The 14,020-nt window shown below is 40.7% G+C and overlaps 1 protein-coding gene across 1 annotated transcript; it reads left to right on the top strand.

Moving 5' to 3' along the window:
- The first annotated feature begins 6,572 nt into the window (after positions 1–6,572).
- LOC308321696 (serine/arginine-rich splicing factor 7-like) lies at positions 6,573–12,725 on the top strand. Its single transcript, XM_080772758.1, has 5 exons — positions 6,573–6,673; positions 10,411–10,630; positions 10,801–10,980; positions 11,771–11,815; positions 12,255–12,725. The coding sequence occupies exons 2-5, from the start codon at positions 10,536–10,538 to the stop codon at positions 12,349–12,351; spliced, it is 417 nt and encodes a 138-aa protein (XP_080628884.1). The 5' UTR covers positions 6,573–6,673; positions 10,411–10,535; the 3' UTR covers positions 12,352–12,725.
- Positions 12,726–14,020: the final 1,295 nt, after the last annotated feature.

Here is a 14,020-nt window from a genome sequence, read left to right as displayed (position 1 = left end):
AAGTCAGGGCAGCAGAGAGGTAAGGAAAGAGAGTGTCAAGTGTTCTGTAGTATATGATGGGTGGAAGTGACAAATTAATTGATTCATATTTTTTTAGTACAGTCTGAATCCCTCCTTCAGAAACATAAAACATATGAAAAATGTAGGTTACTCTGACAACCACTTAAACTGGGAAAACAAGTTTTAGTCATGCTGCTCATGCAGTCCAATTATTATGAGTTGATTTTGTGATTAACAGTTTCTTATGACTCAGCAGTGAATTGATCATTTCAAATGCGCTTTCATTAACACTGTTTTTATGATTATGTTTTTGTTAATTCCACCCTTCATAATGTGATCTGTGTGTAGCCTGATTTATGCTTTGGCAATGACGTTTTGTGGAATTTGATGCTTGAGCTTGAGCATGAGCGTGACACTTTGTCACCGAAGCAAAAATCAGGCTATTTGTGTTGCCGTTTGTATAGAGAAAATCCACAATGTGATTTGTAAAACTTTCCTAATGAGTCCCCTTTGGACCACATTGAATCTTTGTGTTGCACTCCTGTCAGTAACAAGCTAATACTGTGGCATGTGCAAGAGAGTCATTAGGTGGATCTCAATTGAGATTCACCTATTGTTTGTAATAATGTAGACGCATTGTTAAGGCATTGCTGGATTCGACAAATATGCTTATAGGGTCAAACACAAAACATAAATAACAGTGTTAGTTTACATTCAAGGGTTAAGTCTCAGAAGGCTATTATGCTGTACCTTTTAATCAAAGGCCTCGTGATAGAACATCAATCTCCACAAAATTGATGTCGATACAGCATCATACCCATCCAATGCCTTATAAATGACTAGTTAAGAACACTAGTATTCAAGTTATCAACTGTGTAACTCTACTGTTTAACAACTGTATGCTGTTAGGTGTTCATATTGTTTGATATTGAGTCATGCTATAGATTGGGCACCAGAGGGCAAACAGTGCATTCTGTGCAATGCCGTAAGTGAAATCGGAAAACTATGATATACACAGTGTTTACAGTGGTGAAGTTAACTCTGACTTTGTTATCATGAGCTCAATGTAGCTTGTGTATCTAGGAATATCTTTTCACACCGACACGTCTTGTTGTTAAATGTGTTGTCAATGGAAAGGAAGCATTAATTGCTCTGTAAAGAGGACAGCATCTTTTGGACACAGGGACCATTTGATAGAACTGAAATTGATAAGATACAGTGTAACTTTCAATAACTCCACAATCACAGCTTCGTAAGGTTCTTCATGGGTTTCTTTCCATTAGATTGTACCGAATACCTGCACAAAGTGATGCCTACAGTATGTGGTATGTGAAGCTCTAGAACTATTTTATCATAACTGATCAGCATCGTAGAGGCAATGACAATATGGCATATATAAACGCATACACACACACACACACACACACACACACACACACACACACACACTATATATATAATACTGAAAAGGAAATCCCCTGACTTATATTTCAAAATATTTTACTGGTTTACAATATTTTACTGTCGAAACTTACAGTGAATATTATAGACTAAGCATCTGTTTTTTAGGTACTAGCTAAAGGATAAAAAAGATCTATTAGTTGTTAATTATATTGGTCGTACATCAAGTTATAAAATTGTATTAATCTGGTTAACCCTAATGTATTTCAAAAAGTACCTTCATTTATTGTTATGCTGCCAGACATATTCTAAGAGTAAGCATCAACTTTTTTATTATTGTTTTAAATAGTGCATATCTCATTTATAAATTAAATTCTTAAAATGCTACCTGCAACCAATTAACATGTTATTTAAATGGTAGATAAAATGGTACATTGTAGCATTATTGGGTTTAGTGTCTTAGATTTTGATAATTTCTTTCCACAATGATGAACCCCCCTTGATCTGTTCAATTCAATGTAGCCTACATAAGCATAACCTCATCTATTACTTTGTGAGCAACTTGTTTATGTCTACTGAAGATGATTATCTTCTCACAAGATTATTTAGATTATTTATTTAGATATTTATTTATTTACCAAAAGATTATTTATCTATATGTATAGTGTTTAGTTCAGGGAGCGTGGTTTAAATGTGCAATACAGAAGAAGAAAAATAATTGTATATCAATAACATCTGTGAAGAGAAGTCATAGTAGTAGGAGGTAAAAAGAAAATAACCTAAGTGTCTTTTTGCTCCAGTGTTTGTTGCTCCTCCAAAATTACTAATATTAAAAAAAACAATCTCTCACATGTAGTTTTGGAGTGTTTAAGTGGCATAACGTTGCTATAGTAAAATGATTTTAGGGTTTCTTTTTACTGGTCACTTCCGTCACTAATACTAGGAAGAATGTTGTTTGACTTGCCTAATGCCTGCCTACTGTAACTCCATGCATTTACGATCCTCTGTAAGGAAGGAAGGAGTTTATGATTTAATTAAAGTTCTGCAGGTAGAGACAAGTATAGATTACATGTAACTGAACATGCAGGTTTGCCTTCATAACAATCTGTACAAAATGCAGAGAGCACCACTGGTAGATGCCTATTTTACTTGCTCCCGGAAAATGTGACCTGCACCTAGCTCAGCACACACAATAGAACTGTCTACATCGACCCGACAATGTCCTGTGTTTTGATAAACTTCTGTACGGTCTGGGTTTGGCCTTTGCTGTTCGGTAGCTAGATGTGATGTCCCCCTTCGTACTGTGTTTGTTTCCCCCGTGTTCCTCTGCGGATGCATGACGATTCCCTTGTATGTTAGCAGCATGGTCTACTATGATGGACTCCTAGTAATGTATAGGCACATGTTACTGGTCAGTCTCTCCGAAAACCAGAAGCAGAAGCAAGAGACACATTGTTTTCTCTTCCTCTAACCCTCTCTCTTTCTGACACTTTTGCGCACACACACACACACACACACACACACACACACACACACACACACACACACACGTCACACACACACACACACACACACACACACACACACACACACACACACTGTTTAGTTGTTTTTCGGTACCATTACCATATAGATGCTGTGGCGAGAGGGCCATTTGAGTTTTGTCTGTCTGAATAAGTAACAGCTCATCTTTTTGTTGTTTGGTGTATGATATTTCTGTGTATGTGTGTGCGTGCGTGGGTGTGTGTGGGTGTGTGAACTTAGTATGTCCCGATCTTTTCTCTCCAGTTTATATGGGGATGAGAATTCCACACCCCAAGGTCTTGCTCTTCAATGTGTCTTTGTGAAGTTTTACCTGTGATTAAATTTCTCTCTTTGCCTGAACCTTTTAGGGAAATTATCAAATTATTATGATATTGTGATAGAAATATACATTTATCCAATACTGAAATAATTGATGAACTGAAGATGATATTTAAGCTTTCTTTTTTAACAAAATGATGAGAAAAATGCTAAGAAAAATGGTTATACTTGTTTTTGAGAATGGCATGAGGTGTAATATGTACTGAAAGAAACAAAGTTCATCAACTGAAGTTGACCTTATTTGAATATAGTTTATTTATTTTCAAGGCTTACTGTGTCTGTGTAATTATTCTTTACACGCAGGCATGCATGCATGCATGCACATGCACATGCACGCACGTACACACACACACACACACACACACACACACACACACACACACACACACACATAGCCCAAAATAAATGTGAGCTCGTAAATCGGCTATTTAAAAAAAAACACACACACACCCGTGTGAAGTGAGTGGTGCAACTACGTGTGGGGAAGTTCCAGGGCCCGGTTCCGGCGAGCCGCCCCACGTCCGAAACGGTTGAGAAAGGACAGAGATACCGTGTGGGGGTGTGTGTGTGTGTGTGTGTTGCTGATAGACAATGGCATCTTGTCACCTAAGCAGAATGGCATGAGGTGTAATGTGTACTGTGTGTGTGTGTGTGTGTGTGTGTGTGTGAGTGTGACAGTGTTGCTGATAGACAATGGCATCTTGTCACCTAAGCAGAAAGCATACATAAATAGACAGGGGATGAATGAACATGTTTTCTGTTTTAAAACTGGGATTGATGATTTTAAACATTAATCCTGTAAATTATATTCTGTATTCCTGGACTTTTGCGATCTCTGATCCATAATGTCATGATTAATGCCTTATAATCAATACATCTACCTGAGGTATTATCGTATTTATTGACATTATTAGGGATGTGTATGCTGACAGACCCAAGGCATTAAAACAGGCTGCCCATGGAGTGCCATTAACTTTGTTCTTGCCATCAATGGGTGGATTAAGTGGTTGTGTGACTGTGCCCCACCCAATGTGCTGTCCCCAAACCCCGCCCAGGGTTATGCGGACGACGTACAGTTAGCCTCTCGGGAAGAGAGTGTTATTAAAAACATGCTCGCTAGAACAGATCGATTTCTAGACTGGTCCGGTCTAGAGGCAAAACACACTAAGTGTGATGGCAGAGGCGTAGTGATGGCAACCGCTGGTATAAGTCTAAGGCTGACAAAAGCCCTGAGTTCACCATCAACTCACAGCACGTGTGTATGACCTACATGAGTCATACAACTACCTAGACTAGGGCATAGATTTAATATCGCAGGTTGAGTACATGACATCCGAGTTCACAGCTAGGCTGAACCTGATTGACGCTTCACCACTACCACTGCTGATGAAGTTGGAGGCCATTAGGCAGGTTGCCCTGACTAGAGTACAACACCTCTTCTCCAACGTTCATCTCTAGAATGTAAAACACTTAGTGATCTAAATGACAATGTAGTTCACTTTGTGAGGAAGTGGTTCGGGCTTAACACCCACACCACCAGAGACATTATGTTCCAGTCCAAACAGGACGGTGGGTTTGGTGTGCCGAACGTGGAGTGGATATATAACGCCACTTGGCTCACTTGATAAACATGGTAAACAGTGATGACACGACTGTCAGGGAACTTGATAGATCTTCTCTGTTTCTAAATGGCAGCAGAGGGCGAGCCAAGTTTCTTGAGAAGAAAGCCCAACCTTAAAATGGACTTACATGCTACTGGGTTTGGGTTGTCAGATTGGCCTGACCTCAATGACCTCTGTGTGAGAACTGGAGTATCCCTGTGCTGGGTTCGACCTGACTCTGTAGCAGTTTCTGACGACATTATTACCTGTTAACTGTTTGATCTCAGAAAGGGGTACTGTAATTGATACGGAACACCATATATCACCAGTCAATGCGCGGAGGTACAACAACAAACAACACTGGACTGGTTTAAAACCACAGGGGACGCTAGCTTGCCTTCCCGATGCAGACCACACCATATCTCATACAATATTCAAGAATTATGCAGTTGATGAGGATATAGTCACCTTTACAGTCAAAGCCAGATTACAGGTCCTTCCAACCAGACTCAATCTCTCTCTGTGGTATACCTGCCTAACACGTTTCCTCATTGTCTGCACCATGACCACACTCCAGTTACAGAAACACTGTCACATATTCTTAATGGCTGCTATGCATATAAGGGAATGTACATTGCTAGGCACGACAGAATTGTTGACCTATTAGCTAATGACATAAATGTTTCATCATCTGCCAAAATGTATAAGCAGTGAGCACTCACGTGTTTCAACTGCCATGTTCATGCACAATAATGAAAATGACGCCTTTTCAGATGTCACAGCTAATACACCAGATGTTGTTGTTGTTGTTGATGAGGACAGTAGAGAAGTGACCATTTCGGAAGTGGCATGTACATTTGACCACAGTCTGGAAGAGGCATTCCTTAACAAGGTGCTTAAGTACCAGCATACCAGTACCATGCTATTATACAGCTTGTCTACAAATGTAAACTACTTGTGTAGTTGTGTTCATCTTTGGAAGCCTCTGTAATGTCCATAAATCAGTCGTGAGGGGCCTGCAGGGTGCAGGCATGCCTAAGCCGAGAGCTAAGGCATCTGCTAAATTCTGTTCAGTGTCTGCAATAATTGGCAGTCGCCATATATGGAGAAGCACTGTTTTCCAAGTTTGCGCATCCACTATTGTTTGTGTTCAAGAATTTCTTGTAAAATGTAAAATGCAAATAAAGATGTTAAATGTGTGTGTGTGTGTGTGTGTGTGTGTGTGTGTGTGTGTGTGTGTGTGTGTGTGTGTGTGTGTGTGTGTGTGTGTGTGTGTGTGTGGGGCAGGCCTATAGATTATAAGGATAGCCTATACTAGATAGATAGATTTAAAGATAGATAGATAGATATATTCATAAATAGATAGATAGAACCATAACACAAACTCCAAAAAATATTTTAAAACCATAAAACAATGCACACCAGACACCACACACACACACACACACACACACACACACACACACACACACACACACACACACACACACACACATACACACACACACACACACCGTCACACACACAAGCACACGCGTCCGCTGAGGGAGAAGTGTGCTGCCTGGGTTAATGGGTTTACTGTCATATGTTTACTGCAATACGGAATACGTAAGTGCGCAGGTGCAAGGTTGGGCACTTATTACTCAGTCAGGCAGCTAGCTAGCTAAACTTCATTAATTAATTAATTATCCTCAAAGGAGCTACATTTATTAACCTAACCCCAGATTGTGTGTGATCTTTTATGTCCGGGACGCCGGACGGAGGCCACTTAGTTGTAACTGAAGTAGGCTACTGCACTGCGGAAGGGGGTAATTAACTAACGCGTGTGGTCGCCATTGTTGTTTATTATTTGGGTTTTGAGCAATTCCTAGATAGCCTACTAGTACATGTTACCAAATATAGCCTACGGTATATATCCATAGTCCATAGCCTTACTGCTCTTAAGTTGCTGCCGTTGCATTAAGGCGAGACACTACAGGTGAAATCATGATCTTTTCTTCTTTTTTGCTATTTTGCTTCCTAAACATGTTTTCTTTCAAACTAAAGCAAAATAAACATAAAAAAATACAGATTTAGATGTTTATTTTGATAGTTTATTTTAGCCAATGGCAGCTCGTTTGAAGGAAGGCATTTATAGAGCTATGGACCAGAACTTGCCTATATATTGATAATCAATATACACATCAATAATTGATTAGTGTTTAAATTGTTACTTTTAATGTTCTGTTTATCGAGATATCTGAAATATCACTCATGAATATAATTTCTCAATAAGCTTCGTATGTTAGCTTTCCAGCTAGCCATGGTTTACATGACGCTCGTAATTCACTACTTGACTCTACACAAGGGGAATTAGCTCAAATGGTAGAGCGCTCGCTTAGCATGCGAGAAGTAGCGGGATCGATGCCCGCATTCTCCAGGGAGTCTACATTTTTACCATGAATTGAAAATGGTTGACCCTCTTGTAAACAAGTGCAATACTATTGAGTTGTGCTTGAAATGTACTGTAATTCTGCAAACTGTGTCAAATCAAAATACTTTGATTCCACTCACAGTCTGTGAGTGGACGGCCCAATAAAGCATTTACTTGTTTACAAGGGGGTCCACCTTGTTCAAATCATCAAAACATTTAGAGACGTACAAATAGACACTTCTATATAGCCAAAAAAATAAGAGGAATTCATCATAAAGGAGGTAAAAAGGGAAAAGAAACATATACAGTGAGGGGGAAAAGGGGTGATTGGTGGGGTCAGATTTTACGGGGGCCAGTTTTGAATTGCAGCCGTCCGTAGTAATGGGGAAAGTAGACCCTTTAAGCAGTTACCATTCCTTTATGGGTGTGCACCCGATCTGTGCTCATGCAAGGTCACTGAGTGACAAGAAAAGATTCCTATATAGTGTCTGGGAAAAAGTAGAGACACGTCAGAATTCTCCAGGACAGACCACTGGCCTGTGCTTCGAGGGGCGCCCCGATCTGTGGACTGATATGATCGAATCTGATTTGTGATGTAACAGGTCGTATTTGCTTTCATATGTGTCTTTGCTGTTCATATGCATATCACATGACCATTCAATTTGGGATAAATATGGGCAATCAATAAATGCCAGATCTTGTGAATCCATGATTTTAAGTGTACAGCCTGACTATCAGATAACCCTCTCACAGGATGGCGCATCAGTAGGTGCCCTTTGAGCGCGGTTTTGAAGGAGTCAAGGGATTCGCATGTCTTAATGACTGTTAGTAGGGCGAAAATAATTTAGTCCCTTGTTTATGCCAAATCTGGGTTGCACTCCCTCTGGTGTTGTGGGTGTGGACTTCGTTAACATTAAGGAAGTATTTAGGTACATGGGTATCTTGGTGGTGTATCGAATCTTGTGGACCAGACCCATTGCAAGATGCTGTACTCTGTCGTCGACCTAGCCCCTCTCGGAACCCTCCATAAAGCTTTTATGAAATTTGGATGATCGCTTTATGTAGGGTTCCTCGACATTACAACATTTTCTAATGCAATTGTTGGAACGCGGATATAAACAAACTCCTCGTTTAGTCTGTCTGCGCGGTATTACTACATTTTTTCCTGTTATGGTTTCCGAATGTGCGAACTATAAGTACCTATACATACCTCTGAGAATATCTCCTGTGTCGCGGAAGCCGTTAAGTATTTTTAATCCATGTTTGATTAAAAATGTCGCTTTGATTTCCTCTTGTTTATTTACCGTTTATTGTACCGCCTCCCGATGTGCGGTTGGCTTTGCCGGCTAACGTCATAGCTATAGCACCACTAGCTAGCCAGATAGGCGGTACAATGAGGTGTCAATAAACAAGGTAGGAAGAAGCGACATTTTTAATCAAACATAGATTAAAAATACTTAACGGCTTCCGCGGCACAGGAGAATTCGCAGCGGTATTTATAGGTACTTATAGTTCACACATTCAGAATAACTCAAACAAACAGAAGCCCTCAAACGGCGCCGCAACGACGTATCCGACGTATGTATGTTTATTTCTGTTCGGTACCAGGTGGCACCCGACCGTGGAATAGGACCCAATGGGGTAAAGTCTACCAAATGCCAGAACTTTAGTACCATTTGGGTTCTGCTTGTGGGGCTATCGTCGACCCTAAGCCATTCCAGCCTGTCGAAGTGGGCAGGGGTGAGGTGGGTTCGGTGACCAGTGAGGAGATCCTGTAAAGGAATCTTGTTCTTTGGTTGACTTTTTTTATTACGTTGGTGGCCATTTTATCAACGGAAAGATTAGCCTCCGGAACCTGACGTCATCACTCGTCAGAATCGAAAAAAACGTCTTGGGCTACTGTAACTGTAAGTGCTCTTGAGCGGTTTTGCAGGAGAGTGGGGATTGACACTTCTTTATGACTATTGGTAGGGCATTCCACATTTTTGTGGCATAGAATTTAAACTCTTGTTCGTGCCAAATCTGGGTTGAACGTGATTTGTGGAGCTCCCTTTTGATGTTAACTTGTGATTGTGGACTTGATTGACGTTTTTGAAGTAGGCCTAGTTTAAGACGGGTAAATGCCTACATGATTATCAATGAGGTGTAGTCAAGTATATATACTTGACTACACCTCGTTGATAATAATAATAATAACGTACAATATATATATTGTAAGTTGCTGTACTCTGCTGTCTTCTACTCTGAGCCATCCCACCCTAGTAAAATTAGCAGGGGTTATATTAGTTCTAGATGGAAGGCCAAGCAGTTTGTTTTGGGATGTCTGATTCTGAATCCTTTGTGGTGCTATGCATGCACATTCTAAGTCACTGTTTCCCAAACAGTTGGTCCCATTTGTTGAGTTATTATTATTAGTTTTAGTTTTTTAGTTTTTTAATTATTATTGTTTCAAAACATTTAAAAAGAACACCGTTTATTTTCAGTCGCTAGATAGATGGGTCAAATGCGGATAGGTGTTTTATTTGCTGTGTAGACTGTAGACACTCGATTTTTTGTATCAATTGTTTTTATTCATAACAAAAACAGAACAATTATGCAGTCTGACATTATTAATGGGGGAAACAAACGGTACATGTAAATACATCATGTAAAAGAAACAAACAACCCCACCCAACCACCCATCCCTCCTAGGACCAAAAGCATACCTGTGCAAAGTTCTTCATTATAGTTACAGCCGCACACGTACGTGACTGAACTTGGTGTCGGTGACACGTTTTCTGGATCCCACGGTTCTCGTTAACGTCACGTTTTAGAATGGTGTTCAGTGATGGTTGTGGATAAGTGATTATATCACGTTATATCTAAGTTCACTGTGCTGGCATGTGTTATATCTCCCATGGGCAGGACACAGTTAATGCCTGGCACATATCACAACATCTCCATTCAACGCTTCACTTGTTTTTTCAGAGTCAGACATGTAAGATGAAACGTGACACACTATTATTAATTATTTTTTGTTCTTGGTATTTTTTCATACAATGCTGGATAAACCGGCAGGGCCACCATGGCTTGTGAATCTTACTCAACCTGCTGTCATCTAATGTAAATATTTACCCGTCTCTTCTCAAACAGGCAAGGAGAGATGTCATACTACTCGTCCTCACGTAGCTCGTCAAGGGCTACCGACTGCAAAGTCTCTGTAGGTGACCTTGGCAGTGGTGTTGCCACGGGTGAGCTGGAGCGAGCATTTAGTTATTATGGCCCACTACAAACAGTATGGCTGGCCAGGAACCCGGGTTGAGTATGAGGATCCCAAAGATGCAGAGGATGCTGTGAAAGGCATGGATGGAAAGTAAGTACAATTTTTTATATATATAAATATATAAATTATTTATGTTACAGTACAAGTGAGAAAAACGGGGGATGCCTGTGCAAAACGCATCATCAGGCTTTCACATGCTAATTATCCATGTATTAAAACCCTTTCCATCCCTGCTTGGCTGCTTTTCCTTTATCCAACAGAGTCATGTGTGGCTCTCGTATCCGCGTGGAAATGTTGATGGGCATGTCTAGGAAGGGCCGTAGTCGCCCCAGCCAACGCCATTTTGATCCCAACGATCGGTGTTACCAGTGTGGCGTCAGAGGCCATTATGCGTATGACTGCTACTGCGTCAACAAGAGAGGAGGTGGTCGTCGTAGCAGGTAATGGAACTGCAGAGTTATTTTATTATTTCTTTTTTAAGTTTGGAACTCAATGATTTGTGTTGTTGATAATCCACTTATACATTTGTTCATAACGGTGGATTTTTATGAAACACAGCAAACATCTGTAATAAGATCTTTATCATGGTTTAATACAAACAGATCATAGGACTTTTCTGTTTCATTCATGGGCTGCCAATGGAGGGTGTTGCAACTTGGATGCCGATAGCATTTAAGTTGCAACCAGTAAATGCATACATAATGGTACAGATGACGAATAAAGATGGCAGCTTAAATAACGTAGTTAACTAGAAAAGCAGTTCCTGCTGAAACTGCATAGGCTCGCTGAAAACCCGCGATGTACAGTAGAAAATCCCCATATCCAGTCCATAGCAACCACAGATGGGACCTCTGTGTGAACCTAGAAAGATCTGACCCTTCCTCATGTAAAAACCTTTACAAAATACATTTGCAAAAAGACAAATATGTGGAAGTAGTTAGATGCCAAAAAAAAATTACTTTAGAGAACTATTGTGTGCTCGCTGGGGGATCCGAATGTAATTCTGACCAAGCATTAGTCCGACATGCGGGAACACCGGTTGGACTATGGCTCCAACATGCGCTGCTCCCGTGCTTAAGGTTATGGATAGAGGTAGGTTTTCTGTCTAATGACTGTCAGAGCCAAACATGTGTCGGAACTAAGTACTGCACCCCTCGCTGGAGCGAGGCCACAACAAGCCCCCAAGAGACTTGTTGTTACAAAACAATCTTTTATCTCCTGTGATGTTAGGTCTGGCTCACCAGCCCGTTCCAAGTCCAGAAGTCCAGTGAGAAGGTATGTATGCATCTGAATTATCTACATACACACACACACACGTATATGTGAGTGACCGGTATTGATTGGTATAGACCAGGGGGTCCGAACTTTGGCCCACAAATTTGTTTAAAACTTTTATATTATAATATCCATTGACCCAGCCCAGTCTCACGCTGTTCTCTTTAATTACCGTAAATGAAAGGTGATCACAATGTCTTGTGTGCCTCTACCGACATGCAAGCCCACTGTCAACTATCTGGTCAGGTTTAGCATTCTGAAAGAGAGCTATTATATGGATGGTATGGAATTCTCGCAGAATAGTAAGCATTCACATACAGTGCAGTCTTGGATGGCGTTTGGTCGCATATTGGTGAATGAAAAGAGAGAATGACTATTTTCAGTGTTTTCTCTGTATATGCTTGTTATTCTGTTAACCTCCTGTCATTTCCTCTTGTAGTCGGTCCAGGTCTCGTTCCCGTTCAGGCTCCAGGCCCAGACGGCACTCTGTCTCCGGCTCTCGTTCCCGTTCAACCAGCCACAAGAGGAATAGGTAAAATGCTCCAGGTTGCTTACTTTAACACTGCTTGAGGTTATATATGAGTGATGTATTTATTTAACGGTCTTTGCTTTTCTAGCTGTTCATGTTTGCTACAGTTGGTTTTGACCAGGACTTTTCTAAATTGTTCAAATATAATACCATGCATGAAGAATTCACCACTCTAGATCCTCCCTCTATTGTCTTTTTAGATGTAGCATTAAAGAGTTGAGGCTCAGAAACATTTGCCATGTTAGCTAGGGCTATAGATGCTTCTTCCTAGGTAAGTGTTTACTCTAGTCACATGGATCAGGTAGCTTCTCCAAGACGAAAAACGGCAGATAACTTTGGCGAGTTTGCATCTGTTGCTGCTGCCGTTTGGGGACTTGGGACCCATAGGCCCTCATTTATCAACCGTGCGTACGCCAAAATATGGGTGCACGCCGCTTTGTCCTCACCCGTTTTTCTGTCTTACACAAGCGGTCCTACACAGAGTCAAATTCACTTCTTCTTACTATAGTGGTCATATTGTACACACTGCATTACTTGGAAAGAAAGCACATGGAACGCCAACCTTAACACTCTGTAATGCAGCTGAGCTAGCAGAGCTAAAAATCTACGGAAATGAGGTTGTATAAACACTAAACAGTGAGGAGGATGTTGTAAAAATTGGTGTAACAGTAGATTCTAACAATGACTTTGGCAGTCCGGAAAGCAATTTGCAGTTGTCTGGAATGTAGATGCTTAGCTGAGTTAATTGGCACCGTTCTGCAGGGTGTGAGGTACCAGTCCAGTTTTGGATTAATCACTTTTTAATCCATAAATGCCATAACCCGCGCATGACCTCACAAATGCAAATAACTACCATGTAAATGGTAAATGGATTTTATAGTGCTTTTCTGTAAAGTGCTTTACATTATAATGTACATCACCCACTGATGGCGGAGGAAACCATGCAAGGCACCAACCTGCTCATTGGCAGTCGGAAACAGGTTCAGTGTCTTGCTCAAGGACACTGTCAGGAGGAGCCAATGCCGCCAGCCTGTGCTACTGTACATCCTGTGCCACTGTGTCTCGTACACTGTACATACCTGGCTGGTCTGCATGCCATATGTATGATACCGTAATACATTCCTAGACAGAATATTTTAGTGAACGGATACCTGAAAAAAAGGCAGTACAGTACTCTGCATGACAGACATCATGCAGAGTACTGTACTGCCTTTTTTCCTTTTTTTTCTAGTCCTGAAAAGTTGCAATGCGAAAATGGAAGCCATCATTCTCACGCTAATGAAAATCTAAACATTGTAAAAAGATCTTGTTTAAAAAAAAGTCTGCCTAATGATGATGTCACTGGAAGACGGTTTATAAACTGCCCACAGCCCTCCTATGAGACACAGACTGAGTAGGAAAAATCGTGCCATTTTATCATGATTATTAGTGAGGACCTATTATATGAAGATAGGTTGAAAAGTGGTGAAGTGGTCCTTTAAGGGTGATTTTTGCCCTCCCTGCCTTTTGATGACAGGCAGTTTTCTTTTTAGATAAATGTCTACCATATCTTGGCTCTTGTGTCCTTGTTATGTTTGAATTTGTGTTGATCAAGGCACAGTATGTTGTGCTGTTCCTGTATTCATGGTCCCTTAAGAGGGGATGTCATGGTGAATTGATGTGTGAACCCCATGATG

The sequence above is a fragment of the Protomyctophum bolini genome (assembly GCF_963924005.1).
Source record: "Protomyctophum bolini genome assembly, chromosome: 9".
In the NCBI taxonomy this organism is placed as follows: domain Eukaryota; kingdom Metazoa; phylum Chordata; class Actinopteri; order Myctophiformes; family Myctophidae; genus Protomyctophum; species Protomyctophum bolini.
This window is presented reverse-complemented; position numbering and strand designations above follow the sequence as displayed.